Raw genomic sequence first — 21,158 nt, 5'->3', positions numbered from 1 at the left:
TTGACTACCTCTGCAATTAGAGCAATGAATTTTAAATGAGGGGGAGGGAGGAGGAAAAAAAAAAAAAAAAAAAAGAGGAAAAAAAAGAAAACAAGAAAAATGAAATGTTTTGGGGCACCATTTATCCAAAGTGACTCCCCCCTCCCTGCTGGCCAGACAAGGGCCAGAGGCTAAACAAACTCATCCCATTCCTGGCTCAGAGTGAAGCTTTCCATCTCCCTGCTCAAGATGATCGTGATGCAGAAACTTCAGTTCCAACTCTGTCGTGCCAATAGAAAACTTATTGTCTTCACCAGACTCCTCTCAGAGTTCCTGATTCAATCCCCAGCTGCAATGCTGGTAAAATATATTTATTTATTTTTATTATGGCCTAAAAGAGCTTTGTGCAGTGATTGATGCTATTGCAGACACTGCAACAAAAAGGCTCTGCCCACCAGTGCTATGCAGTGCTTGTGTGCTCACTGCACCACTAATACCTAGCATTGCTCACTCCCCCTGTTATCTTCCCTGGAATCATCCCCAAAATTATTCTGTCCTGGTTTTCTCTTGTGTCTTTCCACCCTCCCCAAGTCTTTGTATTTTATCTTCTGTTTAAACCAGCTCCTGCATCTTTCCCCATTTAGCCTCCTCCACTCATTTCATTAACGTGCTGTTTACTTGTGCTTGTAGATCATTAGCAACAATATTAAACAACTGGCAATTTGCCCAGGAGCTGCTAACTCCGGGGGCTGATGATTTGTTTTATTTTCCATCTCTGAGAGCAGCAAAAGCCATGGGGATGGGTGGACATGGGAAGGCCTGAGCCAGGAGCAGAGATGGGAGAGGCGGTGTGCTTGTTTGTCCTAGTAAATCACCCACCCTGCTTCTTCTCCCAACTCCTCAGTCTGGTCCTCCTCTCATGGCTGTGGTTCTGAAGATTTCCTGCCACACCTTCAGCCCCACCAGATCCCTTGTTTCAGAGTCAGTGAGTCTATCTATACCTAGCAATGAATTTCCAGGCAATCTCTTTCCAGCCTCCTTGTATCACAAATCCCTCCTTTCCAGCTGAGAGCTGTGCCAATGAACTTACAGACTAATTCAGCCCATTGTCTAGCCCACCTCTGGTGAGAAGATTTAACCCCTTGCAGGGAAACCCACCTCCACCTCCTGTTACGATTTTCATGGCCTCCCCTTGGATGAGTTCCTCTGAGAAACTTTGCCGAAATACAGAAAACTTTGAGTTCAACTCAGGAACTCATAAAATCTTTTTAGTAACCTAGACACAGTGCAAAATGAACCTCAGGCAACCTGTGAGGTGATGGGAGCTCAGGCAAGGCTAGTCGGATTGTGCCCTGCCACGGCTCTTCCATTTTGATCAAGTAAAGAACTGGCTGCACATTTTCATTATATATTCATCCTTTTTCTTTATAATGTCATTTTATTTTATTTTATTTTATTTTATTTTATTTTATTTTATTTTATTTTATTTTATTTTATTTTATTTTATTTTTTGCCAGGAGAAGCTGGAGGGAAGAAGAGGTGAAAAGAAGTATATACATTCATAATTTCCCAATATCTGGCAAAAATGTCAAAAGAAAAATCACTGGAAAACGGTAATTGTTATTATTTGACCATCTCTATTCATGAACATCCCAGTTCTACCTCACAGATCTCTTGGGCTTTTAGCCACATACTCTTTGTCCACTCGTATTAAAAGTACCATCCACACAGGACTGCAAGAACCAGCTCTTGAACATTGGATAAGTAAATTATAACCGTCATCATTTCCAATGCAAATCCAGAGCCATCTCCAGCACATGGCCTTTCTTCTCTCCGTAAGTTTCTCACTCAAAACAGGTTACAGCAGCTTGTTTCTGCTCCAGCATTGTCATATTCCTTTCCTCCTCCTCTTTATCCGTAAGGGTACTCGTGGGAACTTCTGTGGGAACCTGGCCTAAGGAAATCAGACTCTTTTGGCCCTTCCTACTTAAGGAACTTGACGCACCTAATAGCTTGCTGTTCAGCAGATGTTTCTATTTGGAACTGATGTGCCTCTGAGTTTAAATACCTTTCTCTATTTTGTATAGATGATTCTTTAATGTCCCTCTTTCCTTCAAAGACTGAAATTACCTCCAAAGTGCACTACAATTTCAGACATGCTTAAGCAGTGCTTTTTACTCACAGGCCTTCCATTAAAGACCATCCATGTGAGGCATGACTTTTTTTTACATATTTTTGGCATTATTAATGATAGAACCATAGAATCTTGGGCTGGAATGGACCTTAAGATCATCTTGCCATGAGGCTTCCCAGTGTCCTCCTGGTCCAAAGGTGTCACATATTATTCCAGCACTGTGTTCCTGCATCAGTCACCCTATGGACACAGACTACTGCCTCCCCACTTTAGCATGGCCTTGTATCTCCGCTCCCCTGTCCTCTTCTAGTCCTTCAAATTATTCCCCAGCTGAAATTTCCTGCTTGTCTTTCTGACCTCACCGAATCCTTTTGCCACATTTCCTCTGACCAAATCATCCCCTCCAGCTCCCCTTAGTCCAGCCTCACCCATACATTTCATTAACATGCTATTTACTTCCACTTCTAGGTTATTAGCGAAGATAGATATTAAATGACTGGCAACCTGCCCGAAGAGATCATTACCTTTGGGGATGATGACTTGTTTTATGCTTCTTCTCTCAGCACTGTGAAAGCAGCAGAGATGGGCAGGTCTGGAAGCTCAAGGCTAGGGGGAAAGATCCAGAAGGAGCTCCACATCTCTACACGTTCCTATTTTCATAGCACCTGTGGGTTGGTGCTTACACCTCAACATCAACACCCTCCAGTCATGGCTGGTGCAAAGCAGGAGTCTCTGAGCTGAAAGCACTCTGCTCCTCAAAATTGGGAAAAAAGGGAGGATGGTGGATAAGCAAAAAAAAACCAGGACATCTGACATTGTCGAAGAGTACTCTTATAACCTGGAACAGGTAGGGAGCAAAGTAACAGCATGATGTTTGGCTAATAAAACTGCATTTCCTCTTGATTGTCTTAGGTTCATAAACACTGTGAGCAAGGAGTGTGATTTAAGTTCTGGCTGCACTGAAATCTGTTCCAAGGAACCAAGATACCAAGGTCTACCTTGCTAGACCAACGCTGGGACACCAATATCTACCAAAGAACTGGAATTAGCTAAATCCCTTCTTAGAGCTCTTCAGCCTCCAGGAATGCAAATATCAGCAGTCCAAGAGCCATCATGCATGCACTGTAAAGGGGATGGTGTTACCAAGCACCCCAGTGGGTCCTTGTACAAACACAGGTGCTGAAGCCTTTACCCCTTCCAGCCTACTGTATGGCATCTCTGCTTTCAGTCCTCTGGAAAATTGCTTTCCTTTGGAAGAGCTCACTTGGCCGAAGCCTCACTCAACACAGAAAATATTCCAGAAAGCAACTTAACAACTGGTCAACATGTTTCTTGACAACCACCTTGCTTGGTTCAGTGGTCTTTGTAAAATCAGTCTGGATCGACAGCAAAGTAGTTCAGAGAAGTGATTTTTCATCAGTAGGTTTCAGGACAAAAGTGATTCCAGGTCAGAGCTTTTTCACACAGGAGTCATGACGTTTTCACCATCCAGGCTGCTCCAGTGCAAGGAAGATGCTCTTCACCCTTCCAGAAAAGTCTTCTTTGGGGGCTTTCAGAAATATGGCTCTTACCTGACTTTTACACTCCTTTAAAGAACAAGATGCAAACCGATCTCTTCCCCACTAAATAAAATCACTGAATTGAGAATGGAGGTGTACCAGGTGGCTCCACTCTTTCCCACCTTAAATAAAAAGAAAAAGAAAAAAAGAAAGAAAAAAGGCTTTGAGCTGTTCTTCAAAGGCTGTCTGATTTGCTTTGAATAATATAAAATGATGATGGAGGGAAAAAAGAGAATATTAAACACAGGGCTGTAAAAGCTCTGCGCTCAGCCGACGACACTGAGAAAGATCCACGAACCTTTTTCATAAAATAACCAGTGATCCCTTCCTTTCTCCCTATCTGCTGGGGGATCAGCAATGCGTACAGACACAGCATGGATAACAAGAGCCAGAGTGCTTCCTCCCAGAAGACATTTCCTCTCCCGGTGATGTCCCAGTGCCTCCCATGTGCTTTGCTGTGAGATTCTCCCCACAGATCCTTCCTGGAGCAGAACAGGAGCAGAACAGAGGGGAAGGAGAGTCACGGGGAGGGAAGGGGAAATGAAGGAAAAAGTATTTTCTTCTGAGCTCCCCTGAGAAAATTAGTGCGAAGCAGGAAGGAGCTGATTGCTGTCAAGGCCTGCCAGAGCCCAGATAGCCGACTGCAGTCCCCAGGCACAAATGTGATAATAGCCAACAAGCTAAAATCATTAACAGTAACGATTGCCTCTGAAAAGACCCGAACACCTAGGAGGAAGAAGCAATGGCAGGAGAGTAAGAAAAAAAGAAAAAGGAAAAAAAAAAAAGGAGCAATTGTAATTTCCTCTTAGCATTTCTGTACTGCTTTCCACAACCCTCTGATCCCAAGAAATATGGCCTCACCCAGTTGAGACCCACCCCAGCTTTGCCCAGCCTTCACTGCTGTGAGCATTTATTCTCCTTTCATTTGGTGGCAGGAGAGCAAAAGGAATGAGAGTGAGGGATCTAGATGGAAATGTTTCTTTAAAACAGCTGTTACCTTTAGGTGTCTCTTTGGGGATACCATTTGATTAAAAAAGTGATCTGCCTCTTGGATTGGTGAACACAATAAACATCTGGGCTGTCAGCACAGCACACAGAATCATGAAATCATTAAGGTTGGACAAGAGCTCCAAAATCATTTAGTTCAACCATCCACCTACCACCACCATCACCCACTAATCCATGCCCCTCCGTGCCACATTTCTACACCTCCAAGGACAGTGATTCCACAGCTTCCTTGGGCAGCCTGTGCCAGTGCTTCACCACTCTTTTGGGGAAGAATTTTTTCTTAATATCCAACCTGAGAACATCCAGCATGATGTGGGACAAAGAGCGAGGGGGGAAATCATTTCCTCAAACTGGTCTCTGGTTGCTTTGGAACCACTCCACTGGGGTCTTGGTGCACAGCAGGATGGACATAAGCCACCCTGCGTCCTGGCATCCAAGTGGGCTAACAGTACCCTGGGCAGTGTTAACAGCAGCATGGCTGGGAGACTGAGGGAAACAATGGCCTCATTTACCCAGTACTCATTAGGTTGCATCCCAGGTATTGGGCACACAATGCTTCAGTTATCTGGAGCTAATTCAGCAGGGTCTGCTGACATCAGCAGGGGCTGGAGCATTTGCCCTGTGAGAAGGAAAGGACGACCTCATGGGCACCTGTCTGCAGCCTGCCAACACCTACGGGGAGCTGTTGATGAGAAGGTCCTGTACATGGCAGGAAAATGATGTATCAGAGGCAAAAGCTAAGAGAAGAAAGATCTGGACGAGATGTAAAGAAAAACTCCCTTCCAAGTATTTTCAGGGCTCAACAAAGCATTTAGCAATGTTTGCTGACCTGTTTGGATGCAGTTGTAGTTTGTCACATGAAGAACTCCTCTTCCAAAAATTAATCCTGGCTTTGGATTGGCCCGATGCAAAGTGTCCATCTTAGAAAACACTGTGCCATTCCTCTACTGAAGGATTTGTGAAGTCCCCATTGTCCTTGTCCAGGAGCAGAAAATACCAGTTTCCAGGCTGTTCCTGAGAAGATTCCTCCTGTGGCTCCACTACCCCACAGGACATCACCAAGTGTCCTTCAGCACAGATTGCTTCCCAGACACAGAGTGTCCCTGATTTCCAGAAGAAAAACGGTAGGGAGGAGGAAGAAGTTATGAGTAAACAGAAATATTCCTGTCTTGAAATGGAGAAGTCCAGAAGGTAGAGAAATCCCACACCATGAATTCAGTTCTGAAATCTTGGCAAAGGTTGAGACATCAGCCTTCGCAGCCAAGTAACTGGTGGAAGGGATAAGAAAAAGAATCTGTCTGAAGTGCAGATAATGCACACATCACCTTGCTATCTAATTCTCCAAATGAGTCTTAGTCTTCACTCAAATCTGAAGAAAAAAAAGCACTGATTAAACTTTAAAAAGCAATTAGAGACCACAAGGGCTACGGGACAGAACCCACTCAGAACTGCAGATATTTTGGGGCTGTCACCTCCAGTTTACCTTCTCTGTTGCATTTTATGGATTACCTTGTTTTCCACACAGCTTCTTTCCCTCACAAAACAGCTGGGAAACCAAATACTCCCCTCACAACCACATACAGGCCCAGCATCTCCAGGCTTTTCTTCACCAGGTATTCAGTCTGAATTAAATGAAGTATAATGTAAAACAGATTAGTCAAACCACATCAGCAGCTCCTCAGACACCCTTGTGTGGAGTCAGAGGTCACGTGTGTCTTTCAGTTCTTTCCCTAAAATGGAAATAAAAGGGGTCTTACTTCAACTTATCTAAATTCTGAGTGTTGAAATAGGGTCCAGATGCAGCTTAATTAATCCCCTTTAAAACAGAATTTGATTTAATTCTCCCATGGGTCTCAAAGTAGACAAGTGCTCAGATATCGCTGCATGGCTTAATGTTTAGCATGAGATGAAATTCTTTCAAGGTGAGCCACTAAACCCTACCTGAATATTTCATTCTCCTTATTGCTGGATTCTGGAGGAAATGCTTTAATTCAGAGAGCAATTACAGATGGTATTGTCATGTGCGTGGTTTGATCATAAACTTGATGAAGTGGAAAGCTCACGGCCCTTGGAGTCAAGTGGTAGAATGAGACTCCCACCTGCCCCGTAACCTCATAGCTCTAACACACTGAGAAGAAGTTGTAAAGTGTGACCATTCTAGGAAAAAAAAAAAAAAAAGAATAATATTGTCCTCAAATGTATTAGTATTTTTCTAAATCCCACATTTTTTCATACTGGTTGTTGACAATACAATATACAGTGTCATCTGCAAAACCTCACATAGTAGATGAATAGACTGAATGCTTAGGAAAGGGCCAGGAAAGTGTAGCAAAATTTACCAACCCTTAAATTTAATTACAAATCCAGAACTAAGAATGCATTCCACAAAAATTTCACAGAGATGGGCATAGAGCAGAGATAGTCCTAAGCCAAAAGGCAGTGAAGAAGCAGATCCAGACCTCAGAGATGTGTCTTGGGCTGTGAGTCTGAACGTTGCTCCGAACTTCACCACCGTGCAGGATGAAAATCCTGAACACCAGTCAGTCTAGAGAGCTGAAACTCTGTGTCAGTCCTGGAGCTCCCCTGTTGGATAAACCTAACTTGGTGGCACACAAAACAGTGCCATGTTATGAAAAATTCAATTGAGATTCATCATCTTTGGCTGCTTCTCGTAACCTCTCTCCAGAAAAAAAAAAAAAAAAAAATATCAGAACCAATCCTCTCACCCAAATTAACATGATACACCATATCCATTAGTCATATTGTTTGACGTGGGTCCATACCATGCTATACTGGCTCATCTCCGTGATGGGAGGAACGTTATTTATGGCATGTCTAATGGACACAAACAGGCACATGTTCCAACTGAGTTTCACTTTGCCTGTGTTTAGTCACAAACTGCGACATCCCGTATTGAAGGGCATTTTCAGGGCTGAGGGTTAAACGTAAGGGCAGTGCTTGCCCCTCCCACCCCTCCTGCTGGGGATTTCCAGGGTCATCTCAAGCCAGAAAAGCCAGAAATTTGGCAGCACCACATGCACAGAGTGGGAGGACAAGTGAGATCTGACACAAGCCTGCAAATCCACACTGACACTGACAAACATTTTTTAAAAAAATGTTTGCAAAACAGCAATCTGACTTTCCTTTTTCCATCCCTCCAGTACCTGCCACCTCCCACCCAGAGTACAAACCCACGGCGTCTTCAGCGACTTTAAGAGGGACTTTTTAATATTTTCAGCAGTGAGCAGATCACAGCAGGGTTTGACTGCCCAGAATCTCTCTGTTCAAGGAGAAAATGAGAAATCATACTCAGGCCATGAGCCCCAGCTGCAGATAAACGCTGGGCCCTGTGTCACGTGCCATCCTGTTGTGTGGGAATTGTTGGGCAGGATAGATGATCTTGGAGATCTGCAAGACTGTACACATTTGTTAAGTGAAATCACTGCCTGTTTTCTGCAGTATTAAAATTGAGCCAGAGTACAATATATTTATCGATCATTTCTAAACACAGCCAGGATCTTCTTCCATCTCCCTGTCTCCTGTTTATCCAGGCAGGGTCCAGAGCACGTACAAGCACCAGCATCCTGAATACATGCTCACCTTGTCCATAGAGCAGGGAACCCAAACCTTGGCAGTCCACTTCCTGGAAGAGATGGACTTCAGTGCCACCCCACAGCAGGAGACCAGGCAGAAAGGACACAGAAGGGAGAAGGAGAGCTAAGCTTATGTTGGGGCAGACAGGACACATCTACTGGAGCCTGCAAGGATGTGGGACCACTGGGGTGAGAGAGAAAGGCAGAAATGTGGAGAAACCTACAGAGAGGCTGATGGAGGTATCTCCACAACTTTCTCAGGGCTAAGGGTGAGAAGCAAGAACAAGGCTGGACTGAACCAGCAGCAGAAACAGATGCTGGAAGGACACCCAGCATTACAGAGGGATATAGTGAAGAAGCCCAGGCCCAGCAATGACTTCAGCTTTGTTACTGCTCCCTGACACCCTTGGGAGCCACGGCAGAGAAATAAGCCCCTGGATTTATCCCCCTTTTCCAATTAGCTTCCTTCTCCCTCCTCCTCTCCCTCCACCCTGCCGGAATCAATCCTCGTCCTGGCATTTTAAAGGGCAATGTGCACGTTTTATGGCTGTCCCCTATAAAACCATTCTACATGATAACACATCCAGCCCTTTATTAGGGACGTTTGGCAAGTTTATTGGCCAGACATTTTTCTGCACTGACAGATGAGGTTCTGCCATCACTTCTTGGGCAAGCAGGGCCCTCTCCCGTCTCCTCTCCCAGAGGAGCAGGACACAGCCCTCCAGGCACCCTACCAGTTCCATGCATGCAGCTGAGGTGCTAGGCTTGCAGGTTTGGATTGCAAAGGATGGAAACAGGGCCGTCCATCTGTCTTTAATTACAGCTGCATTTACCAAAGAGTCATTAACTCTTTAGAGCCATGCAAATAGTAAAGGAGTTTATGTGATAAAAAAACTGGTAGGTATTGAGATCTCTCTACAGATGAACAGTGAATGAGTGAAAAGCTTATGGGCGATAATTAAGGGACAAGCTATTATGAGTGACAACATTGTGGATGTTGGCTATGACAGGCTGCCTGATCAGGAGGAGGAAGATGATGAAGCCTTCTACAAACAGCTGAAAGTAGCCTCAGGATTAGAGGACTGGCTCTCATGGGACTTCAGCCACTTTGGTATTCGTTGGAAGAGCAACACTACCAAGCACACATATTTCAGGAGGTTCCTGATGTGCACGGAGTATAACTTTACAGCACAGGTGGTGAAGTCAGTGAGGAAAGGTCTGCTACTAGACTTTGTCCTTACGAACAAGAAAGGACTGGTTGGGAATTGTAGGCTGTAGGCAGCCTTGGATGCAGTGACACAGTAAGACAGTAAAGTTCAGGATTTTACGTGGAAGAAACAAGGTGGTAAGTAGGATTGCAAACCTGGAGTTCAGAAAAGCTAACTGACCTCATCAAGATCAGGGGGCATCCCATGGGTTAAAATATTGAAATGAAAGGGGCCCCAAGGGAATTGGTTGATATTCAAGCACCACATTTTCTAAGGTCAAGATCAGTGCATTCCAAAGAGTAAGAAACCATGCAAAGGTAGCAGGAGATATGTGAGCAGATCAGGGGTAAACTTACATGGAAGAAGAAAGTCTATGGAATATCTGTAGAATATAGAAGAGAGGACTGGTCAAGTGGGAGGAATAAAGGAACATTTGTCAGGGCATGCAGGAATGCAATGAGGAAGGCTAAGGTCCACTTGGAATTAAATCTGACAAAGGAGGCCAAGAATAACAAGAAAGGCTTCTCAAAGCATGTCAATAGCTAAAGGAGGACTAGGGAAAATGTGGGTTCACTGAATTAGGTGAGTGCTCTAGTAAGGGCATGCTGAAGAGGCAAAGACTGAACACCTTCTTTGCTTCAGTTTTTACTACTAAGACTGCTAAGGAATTGCAGACCCTGAAGATAAGAGAGTCTGGGAATGGAAGGCTTCCCCTTGGTCGAGGATGATACAGTCTAGGCAAACTTGACACACACGAATCCATGTGTCCTAATAGGATGCACTCTTGAGTGCTAAGAAACCAGCAGAGTTGATTTCCAAGTTGCTTTCTGACAAGTCACAGGCCAGCCAGTCTTACCTTCATCCTCAGGAAGGTGGTAGAACAGCTTATTCTGTGTGTATGTCTGAGCACGCCGAAGAGAAGAAGGTTATCAGGAGTAGTCAATGTGGATTCACTAAGGGGAAATCACATTTAACCAACCTGGTAGCCTTCTATGATGTCATCACCAGGTTGGTAGGATAGAATAGAATCAGAAGTCCTCAGAATTGGAAGAGACCTCTGAGAGCTATCTAGTCCAACTCCCCTGCAATAAACAAGGACGCCACAGCTAGATCAGGTTGCTCAGGGCCTGATCCAGCCTCGCCTTGAAAATCTCCAGGGACAGGGCATCAACCATAATACTAGGTAATCCATTTCAGTGCCTCACCATCCTCACAGCAGAAGATTTTTTCCTTATATCTAACCCAAATCTACCCTCCCTGAGCTTGAAGCCATTTCCCCTTGTTTTATCACCACAGATGCTGCTAGAGTCTGTCCCCTTTGTTCCTGTAGCTCCACTTCAGATATTGAGGTCTCTACCAGGTCACCTCATGGCTTTCTCTTCCCCAGGCTGAACAGCCCCAGCTCTTTCAGCCTGTCCTTGTAGGAGAGGAGCTCCATCCATGGATGAGTAGGTGAGGGGATAGCAGTGGATGTTGTGTATTTTGACTTCAGCTAGGCAGTTAACACTGTCTCCCATCACATCTTCATAGGTGTGGGATAGATGAGTGGGTAGTAAAGTGGATTGAGAACTGGCTGACTGGCAGAGCTCAGCATATTCAGATCGGTAGCACAGTCTAGTTGGAGGAGCCCTGTAACTAGTAGTGTTCCCGGGGGGTCAGTGCTGAGTCAGACTTTTTCAACATCAATGACCTGGATGACGTGGAGATAGAGTCTAACCTCAGTTAGTTTGCTGATGATACAAAGCTGGGAGAAGTGCTTGACACACCAGAAGGCTGCGCTGCCATTCAGCAAGACCTGAATACACTAGAAACCATACGAGGGTCAGGACGGACAAGTGCAGAGTCTGACACCCGGGGAGGAATAACCACATGCATCAGTTCAGGTTAGGAGAGGATCTCTGCAGAGAGGGACCTGAGGGTCCTGGTGGGCAACAGGTTGACCACGAGCCAGCAGTGTGCCCTTGTGGCAAAGAAGGCCAGTGGTATTCTGGGGTACATTTAAGAGTGTGGCCAGCAAATAGAGGGAAGTGATCCTTCCCCTCTCTATCCTGGTGAGGCCACACTTTGGAGCATTGTGCCCAGTTCTGGGCTCCCCAGTTCAAGATGGGGAACTACTGCAGAGTCCAGTGGGGGGACACTGAGATGGCTGTGGGCCTAGAGCATCTTCTGTATGAGGATCAGATGAGAGACATGGGGCTGTTCAGTCTGGAGAAGAGTGACAGGGGATCTCATCAATGCTTATCAGTATCTACGAGCAGGTGTCACATGGATAGGGCTGGGGTTTTTTTTGGTGGTGCCCAGTGACAGGACAAGGGGTAATGGGCACAGATGGAAACACAGGAAGTTCTGTATGAACATGAGGAAAAACTTCTTTATTGTTAGAGTGACAGAGCACAGGAAAAGGCTGCCCAGAGAAGTTGTGGACTCTCCTTCTCTGGAGTCACTCAAAACCCACCTGCACGCTTTCCTGTGCTACCTGCTCTATCAAACCTGCTTTAGCGAGGGGTTGGACACAACACACAAACCAGCCTTCTGTTTTATGACCTCACGCTCCTCACAGCCATCCAGTGTTGAGTGGAAGGGGTTAGCAGAGGTGTAATGAGGGATCAGGGATTAACAGCGGAGACTAAAATTTATCTCAGTCCTTACCGAGCATCACTGTAGCACACTTCAGAGGCCTGCCATAGGGATGGATGAGGTTCCTGAGGAGTGGCTGAGGTGAGCGCCCAAAGCCGTGATGGGGAGGGTGAGTGGCAGCAGGCACTCTGCATCACCTTTTGGGTGTCTCACGTGCACTTTTCACCCCAACACGGAGCTGACTCAGGCTTGGATGTGATTCCCATCCTGCAGGGAGCTTCCCACTGAGTCCTCCTGCCCTGACCCTTTGTCACCATGAGCTCTCCTGTACCACTGGCAGTGGTGGGTCCCCTTCGCCAGCCCCTGCCCGCCGTTGGTTAACGTGTCACATTCCTGGGCTGTGTTATTCTTAAGTACTGTAAATCTCTCACTATTATTCTCCCACTTGATATAGTGAGCTGTGTCATTTTGAAAGGAAATACATAACAGTATATTAAAGAAATCATGGATCTCCTCATTCATGTTTAAAACAAATTTATTACAATGTAAGAAACCCTGAATAGCATGAATTTATTATAATGATTTAAGGCTCCTGGCACTTGAGTTAAAAATGTCTCTCAATAAATAACTTTCCCTTGAAAACACAGCAAATTAATATAGTTTACCATTTCCAAAGTTATATAAATCCAAGAGGCTTAAATCAACAGTATGCTGGATAAGATTACTGTTGCTCAGCCACAGCCTGATATCACAGCTCAGAAGCATGGAAAGAGTAGTAAAAAGTGGATGGCTTTTTTTTTTTTTTTTTTTTTTTTTGGTCATCTTTCTCTCCTTTCCACCACCCTAGGCTATGTCTGTTCTGTGAATGTCAGACTGACGTGAAATGGATGAAAGCCGCACTGGCCTTTGCACACAGGTATCATTAAAACAGCACAGACACTGCCACAAGACCCAACCAACACCACGTGGATATTTCCCCAAAGTGCGTCCCGCAGGCACGGCAGCAGTGCTTAATTTGCCTGTGGACCCAGGCTATCTCAGGCTGCTGCAGCTCTCACACCCAGCAAACCCTGGGCTCTGTGTCCAAGGGCAAGAGCTCGTGTTCATAGATGGAAAGCAGGGTTTTGCCTCTAAAAGGACCTTCCTCGGCAGACCAACCTGCAGACAGCAAGAAGAGCTCAGTCAACACTTCAACGCCCTGGGAGCCTTTCCACTCAGTCGCCAGCAAGGACTTCAATGGCTTTTCATTTTATGAAGGTCTAATTTTTTTCTTTCCTTTGCTGTCAAAGTGTCAATTTTTTCCACAACGTGGCTGATGACTATTTTTTTTTTAAACAAAGTACAGTACCAGTGACATTCTGACAGTGTCAGTACAGCCAGAGCACACCCACCTGAGCTTTTCAACACGGGAAGTTAGGGCTGTTAAGAGCCAGATTGACAGCCTTGGTAAATTCAAGCCCTCTGTACAGCAGACGATGAGAAGCTATTAGATACAGACAAGGCTTTCAGGTCACCCAGTCCATCTCCCATCCCACCTTTTAATTGTCTCTCTCACCCAAGCTATAAATATCTGACTCTTCTCATCTTGTTTCCTCATTATGTCAATTCCAGCAGTCCCTGATCATTTTTATTACTCCTCACTGAAATCCCTCCAATCTGCCAGTAAACTCTCTGGTAATGAGATCCCTGTGCTGAAGGCACTCGTGCAAATACAGGGGCACCAGATTCACTGACAAGGAGCCATTTCCTGTGCAATTTGGAGGTGTCATCGCCTCCTCACCTGCAGATCCAAAGTCTTCTTGTCTGTTTGTGTTGCTATCAGGTATCATCACCTCCTGCTTTGTTCACTCCTCCCCTTCAGAAGGTTTCTACTGTCTGGCTTTCCCCATTGCCACTAAGCAGCCTTTCAGATTGTTTTCTTGGTGGCTGAGTTCACAGATGCAAGCCCAAGTTTACCTTCCACTCTAAATTGAATCCTATGCTTTTTTTTTCTGCTTAGTATTTCTGCTTCACATTATTTCTTCCTCCTCAACTCTTCTAAATATGAGTCTCCTGGTTTCACTCTCAGACTTTCTGCTTCCAAGAAAGATCTTAAGTGCAATGAGACCACGTACCTAGCCAATACCTCCGAACAAGGCTCTTGGAAGTGTCAAAAAGGAAATACTGTAGAGAATGAGGCCACTTCATCCCCATTTACAGTCATGGTAACTGGAATTCGGCATCCTGCTATAGTGAAAACCTTTCCAGGTGCATAAATGTTGCAGAACATTCAAAAACAGGCACTGGAAAACAAACACTATGGCAGGACGCTCAAAGGAGCTCAGGTTGCTAAAGAAGGCTGAGCAGGGGTTGAAGAAGAATGCCTATGGGGGTACTTGCTGTCTGCTAACAGTAGAACTGCAGTCCTGCTTCTGTAGGCACAAGTAGTTTCTCCCACTGGAAACTAAAACTAGGCAAATTCAACCTCAAAATCTTGCAGTTTCATAGCAGATAATTAAACACTGAGGTTGTGGCACAGTGCTTTCAAAACGTCAGTGAAAATACCTCACAGACTTCTTTTGTGTCTGTGAACCGACCTCACCATTTCCTTCCTTACCAGCCTTAAAGGAGAAGCGGGCTTCCCATGTTGCCCTTGATGCTCATGGCACTCCCTGCTTCGTGACTGGACAAGGGCACTAATCACCTCCTCTCTTCAGTGCTTTAAGCTAGTTGCCAGGAAGCTATCAACAAAGACAACTTTTCCAGACTTTTTGCTTTCCTCCTCTCTGCAGACAGGAGATCAGAAAGAATGAACGTTATGCTCTAAGGCTGGTTATTGAATGCTATGAATGAATAAAGTGAGCTTGGGGGAGTTTGTTTGGTTTTTCATATATTCAGAAGGATTCCAAAAGCAAAGAAACAAGGGATTCAGGGCTGCCTCTGCAGCCTGTGGATTGGTTTGTGCACTGGAGCTATCTTGGCATCTCCCACCTCATCAGGGCTGCATCTGTCAGTGACATCCAAGTTTCTCCACTTTAGTTTCCCAAAGCCTGATAGGACCCCCTCGGGCCTGAAAATACATAAGGTTTGAGTCTCAGCTTCTGTTAAATGAGAGCATGCACAGGAAGGCAAAAGTGGCTTTTCCAAGCTGGGAATCAAACACCATTCCTTAGACAAAATTGCTGTAGTTGTTACACAGCAACAATCCCTGTGAACAACTGTAGGAGTTGTCATTGGCCAATTCTAACCAGGCCAGGCTGGGTTTCTTGCTATTTTTTTAGGGGACTTCTGCTTCTAGACACCCTCCACAAGCACCATGGTGAAAACTCTGCTACAGCCATGACAAAGAGCCTCAAGGTAGCTGCATGGTGCCACATTACAGTGAAACATTTATTGTCACCATGAGCAGTTCAGACTTCAAGAGATGTGGGGAGCAGCTGTGTATTGGGAAAACATTTTCCAGAGGACAGACATCCAGTCAGAGCAAACTTCAGTGCTTCTGTTCTGAATGAGGTTTAAATCACCTCATTCTATATTCTGTGTTGTCTTATGTAGCAGGCAGTTATGTAAATTTATAAATCATACACTAATTAGCACACAATTTCATAAATTTGGTAACAGTGAAAAAGGAGGTTACTAACTAACCAGGCTGTGCTCTCTCGCCCTCAGATGGTACAAACTGAAACACCGTTGGAGGTTGTATTTCAGAAAATCTCTGATGCAACTTTTGGAGTTTAACCCTGGGCTCATGTGTGCTTTCAAGGGATATCTTTTCGATATCTCAGGCTCAGTCTCTTTCAAGCATAGCTAAGCCCTTTCCTCTCCTTCCTTAGCACCAAACCACAGCTCAGTGGATCACTGCAAATTTTGTTTTTCTTGTTTCTCTCTTATTCAGATTCTTGCTATATCCACTGTCACATTCTTCTGTAATTTAATTTCACACCACCATTGCTGCTAGCAATGAAATTCAGTCCATGCCTTGTTTATATCCAGGTTTCACTCTCCTACCCTCTGTGTGGTCCCTTTGTCAAGCTTTCCTATAGGAGAGCAGACAAAGCTAGGTCATTTCCTCCTTCCCTTATTTACCATCCATCCTTTGGATAGTAGCTCCCCAAATGCAGGAACATGATCCGGAAAAGGATAGGGGGCCATATGCTTTACTGGGAACCAGTAGTGGAAGACACTTGTCCCTCATCAACTTATTTACCAACTTCTCTCCACCTTCAGAGCTGGCTCCTCTCATCCTTTGGTTCAATTCTCTCCCTGTTATTCTCGTCCTTTCTTGTCTTTATCTCCATCCTTTCTTCTTTACTTTTTAACTCCACCTTTCTGTCCCAGTGCATGCTGTTGGCTTCCCACTTCTTTCCTTCTGAGATCTGTCCCCCAGACTTCAAGCTCCGAAAGAAGCCTCGCTCATTTTCACAGCAGTATCCATGTCCTGGAGAGAAAGAGAGGACTTAAAACTATTTCCTCATCTGGTTTAGCAAGCTGATGAAGACCCAGAATACACATGATATGATGGTGCAGAAAGTGAAGCACATTATCAGTGACAGTTACTACATCTGAGTTGGACAAAAGACACCAGAAAATCATTCAAATAAACAGAAGTCTGTAAGATTAAATGAAATCCCCAGATAATTTATTATATTAAGACCTCACATACACTTATAAATATATGTTCAAGATGGTATTCAACAGTGAGACTTCAGAGGCTACCAGTGGAAAGGGCATGATTGCTGCAGGTCCACCACATGCAAGGTACACAAAAGCAATGAGCACACAAACATGCGCAGTGCACATGTACGAGCCACTTGGGAAGAACAAAAAATGAAGGTGTGGGCAGCAGCCTTGGCAGGAGTCATGTTACTCCACAAAGTCTCAGGCAGAACACAGCCCAGCATGCAGCTGAAGCGTGTTAACTGGAAACACTCTGGACAAACATTCTGTGGCTGGACTACCTCCCCAGCGGCAGCTTCCTAATACAGGAGCTTAAAAGTAAAAGGACACTGTCAAGTGATTGCTTTTGCTAGTTTAATTTTAGCATTTCCTCTACTGTTTTAGCAGATGGAAAACAATTCCCCTCCCAGTCCCAAATACTGATTTTGTCCTTTCCTATTTGACAATCATTGATTTTTTTTCTAAGGCTATAAATGTTTTAATAACTTCAACTTTGTAGTGCCTCATGGCAAAATATCTTTGCTTGCACTGACTGCTAAACACTATTCCTAATGTACTGCTGATAACTAGAGCAAGAACCAGCATTATAAAAAATGATTTTTCACAGGGTCCGCCAAATTAATAGCTTTTGCTTCTCGGTTCATATCTCACAGACAGTTAAAACATGCAGGTTTTCATCCATCAGATATTTCAACTATCTTAATTCTAGAATTCTTGCCTACATAAAGGTATGCCTCCCGTGTAGCTCTGACTGATGGACAGCACCTTGAGTGTAGAACCTGCAACCCTGACAATGTCACTTTAAAAAGAGCTACTACCAAAATATAGATTTGAGTCAAAAGTCAAAAGTCAGAATTAGAATTAGAATTGTTAATGGACAAAATGGATCATAAGGAATCTTAAAGCAGCTTTATACTGGCACCCACAAAGAACCAAAGAACATAATGCTCCCATGCAGTGTTCTCGACTGGGTACACAAAGGCACCTTTTAAGAGATATACTTCTATATTTTGCTTTTTCAAAAGGTCAGTTAGCACTTATTAGAAAAGGCAATTAAAGTTTCAGTCAAAGTGGAAAAGAGAAGAGAAGCAATTGGACTGAAATCAGAGAACTGTTTCTTTACAAATGCCAAACCTTAACAAAACCAAAACAAACTACACACTCAAAAATCCCCAAACCCTAAGAACTATGTGTCAGTCATAGCTTTCATGGTTTTCTATGCTTTTCCTGTTACTACTTGTACATTTTTCTCTGCCTTCCCCATTCTTTCCCTGCCTTCCTAAAGAAGCAGGCTGCTTGCCCAGCAGAAACATGCTGAGTGAGAAAATTTAATGCCCTAACTGCTGTACTTGTGTCAGAGCACCTATTATGTCTTTGGGGCTTTAACCACAGACCTGTGCCTTCACAGGTTGAGGGAGAAGAACTAGGGGGGCACTCAACAGCAGACGGGTATATTAGAAAGAACTAAAATGTCTCACTGACAGCAGGACAGACCAAGCAGGGTCTTTTCCAGTAGTCATTTTCTGGTCCAGTAATGCTGCTTCCCTCCCGTAAACTCCTCCTAGCAGCCTTTAAAATTCTGCTGGGATGCATGGAAAAGATATCACCTAATTTGTGATTAAGGCAGAGCCTGAGTGAAGTAACTCAGAATTATGGTTCATCTCCTCCTTCATTCTCCTTTTATTTCATTGCTATAAAAGCAGGATGCTGCCACAGGGTCCATGCTCGTTGCTCTGCAGAGTGCATGCTCCCATTGGAGAGGTACACTGAACCTCATTGCCGAGCCTTGCTATCTCCTTACAGAGCACAGGAGTATCAAGCACTGCACGAGAGCATATTGGAGGCAGGGAGCAGCAATACCCCAAAGATGAGGCCAGCAACCCGCTGCCATTAAGATCAGCACGGTTGCCTAGAAAGACTGTCAAAAAAGCTGCACTGGCCCACGAAGCAGTGTTTGGGAGCAAATGGTCTAGAACTTGCCCATACTGGCTCAATTCTACCTTTCCCTCGCTGCAATTTTACTGTGCAAAATGAGTATTTTAGCCTCATATTTCTAGGAACACATGCCGGTGGCTACTGTTACAATAAAATATGAACACTGCATTGTGGAGAAAATGACCATTAATCCTGTAATCTGCAGTCATTTTTACCAATTCTGCACATTTCTTTAAATAACCAAGTACATGCAGTAGATGGAAGTGCATTTAAATAAACTGAAATAGATATAGCATGAATAATTAAAGCCGGCAGGGAAATGTGCATTGCAAGCTGCTGGTGGAAATAATTACTGATTTGTCTTATTTACAATGGAGCCTGGATACCGGATCAAAATAGTGCAAGTTAGTGAAAATATCTTAAGACTGTTCTTATTCTACCACTGCTATATATTTCATCTTGAGAAGTACATCACATAGGTTTTGGACCACTACAACATCTGACCGTGTACTGCTATTTCAGGGTTAGGTCTCCTAGTACACAAACTATGTCAAATAGCACTGATTTAATGAGGAATGTATTTCAAATGGATGCCTAATACATCAACCTGCAACATCATGTATTCATATTATTAGACACTGTATAGTTGAGCTTATGATATAACCCCTAAAAATGCAGCGTGTTAAATACCAGAATGCTGAAGGGAAAAGTAGATCATAAAATCATTGACAAAACTAGTAAAGTGCTTGTACCTTTGTAATATGCCAGGTTTTAAACAGACTTGTTTAATTAGAAAATAATCTACTTTGAACATTGTGGCTCTTGAATGTTAGGCAGTTTTTGCAAACTGCTTTAGAGCTAAAAATCGATAATGAAATATACTTCTGATATGAGGCTGGCAAAACTGTGACTTCAATCTATTAGAAAATGTTGTAGATGAAAAAAATTCTATTTTAGAATGATTACTTGGCACATGAAAGATTCAGAAAAAAAAGATCTTAACGCTTTCTGATTGGTGTATCCCCAAAATATCCTTGCAGCATGATTACTAAATCCAAAACGAAACTAGATGCTAATTAACTGTGTTTTAGAAGAAGGAAGACAATCTGTTGTTGCTCAAATAATTTAAAAATGGTACTTAAAAACAAACAAATCAGAAATAAAAAGGTACTACAAATTCTATAAAAGGGGTGTAGACCAAAGAGCAGTGTCAAATGAAGAAAATCTCCTCCAGCAGCCGTCTCTCCTCTAACTCTCCTGCTCTGCTTCTGGAACCACGAGGAGACTGGCACCAAGATGAGGACCTGTGATTCACATGACCAGGCATGTGCATTTTGTTCTTCCCGTAGGATTCTCTGTAGTGGTGTCCTGGGGCAGATATTGGACTCATAGCTTGAACCATGTCAAGAAGAGAAGATTCATACCTACAGAAACACACAAAGAAATTGAATATCCATTAAGCATCACATCATCATGTAGGAATTGAATCCTGCCTTTCCACCTTCACCATTCAAAGTAGATCTACACTTGTCTGATGGGGTCCATTAGCCCAGAATGAGTTCTGTTATCTAAGTTCCTGTGAGGAATACCAACACAGAGGTGGTGAAAAAGAGGTGAGCAAAGCATGGGTTCTTGGGTTATTTTAAGCTATTTCATCAGCTTTTCCATTTGATGTGTGTAATGTCTTAGTCACACTCCGGAGATTGAGGACTGAAGTCAGAGATATGACAGCCAAGCACACAGAACAGGTACAAGGCGGACCCACACAGGTAATGGTAAAGTGACTTATATGCATGCTGCACTTTTTTGAATAGACCTCTACACTTGATTTAGTTTCTTGGGATTTGAAAACAGCAGGAGACTTTATTATTATTGCCACAAACTACACGTGCTTCCAGTAAATCTCTATGCACTATATGGAGTCTGTCTGGTGGAAGCACTGAAGGAATATAATCTAAACAAGGCAATACAAAATCAACACTTCAGGCTCTATGAGAGAAGGCAAAGGTGCTAGACATTACTCAGGCTGTCCTTTAAGTGTGAGTACAGATGTGGGGGAAGGTTGCAAGCCACTGTTAGCCAGTAACACACACTGAATAATGGCAGTTGCTTTAAACAGGCTTCCTATTAATATTCACACAAGACAAGATCTGATCTAAATACCAGCACAGGATTGATCATTACAATATATTTTCTCCTGTCCAAATCTAAGTGTCTTAAAGAATACTGGTTCCCCTGCCTCTCTGGGAGCCTGTTCTCTAATATAAGAGATACCACTCAAGAGTTTTACTCGAAAGTCCCTTTCATTGCAATGTGTTGTTAGGCACTGACCTGTCTGATGTTGCCAATGCTGAAATAATTCACACACTCAATAACTTACACGCAGAGAACATTATTCACAGCACCCAACCTAAGGTATGAGTGTAACTGGTTGGTCTCCATAAGGTCCCCGCCTTGTAAGCAGAAAGAATTCATCTGTAGTGTGAGTAAACATCTCAAGCTGTTTCCT

At 43.8% G+C, this 21,158-nt stretch overlaps 1 protein-coding gene and 1 long non-coding RNA gene across 6 annotated transcripts in view; both read right to left on the bottom strand.

Moving 5' to 3' along the window:
* Positions 1-1,506: 1,506 nt before the first annotated feature.
* On the bottom strand, positions 1,507-10,485 carry LOC116234832 (uncharacterized). Of its 2 annotated transcripts, XR_016461997.1 has the most exons (4): positions 10,338-10,485; positions 5,510-5,948; positions 3,971-4,154; positions 1,507-3,794 (listed from the first exon to the last, which is right to left on the bottom strand). It is a non-coding gene; the product is annotated as an uncharacterized LOC116234832 (long non-coding RNA). The 2 variants fall into 2 exon arrangements; XR_004168211.2 differs by lacking the exon at positions 3,971-4,154 and having other exon boundaries at positions 10,338-10,482.
* Positions 10,486-12,882: 2,397 nt separating this feature from the next.
* The window catches only part of KIAA1328 (KIAA1328 ortholog), a 183,537-nt gene continuing 175,261 nt past the window's right edge, over positions 12,883-21,158 (bottom strand). The window contains exons 11-14 of one of the 4 annotated variants that reach the window (XR_016461996.1): positions 19,848-20,073; positions 16,245-16,475; positions 14,655-14,823; positions 12,883-13,216 (exon numbers count right to left, since the gene is read on the bottom strand). Coding sequence is in view for 3 of the 4 variants with exons in the window: in XM_090131959.1 (XP_089988085.1) it covers positions 19,860-20,073 (214 nt within the window). In the remaining variant the exon portion in view is untranslated. The other 3 variants (XM_090131959.1, XM_090131958.1, XM_090131957.1) reach the window with 3 other exon arrangements.

This window comes from Phasianus colchicus, chromosome Z (genome assembly GCF_987193195.1).
Source record: "Phasianus colchicus chromosome Z, bPhaCol1.hap1.1, whole genome shotgun sequence".
In the NCBI taxonomy this organism is placed as follows: Eukaryota; Metazoa; Chordata; class Aves; order Galliformes; family Phasianidae; genus Phasianus; species Phasianus colchicus.
The sequence above is the reverse complement of the archived record's forward strand: the minus strand, read 5'-3'. Positions and strand labels throughout refer to the sequence as shown.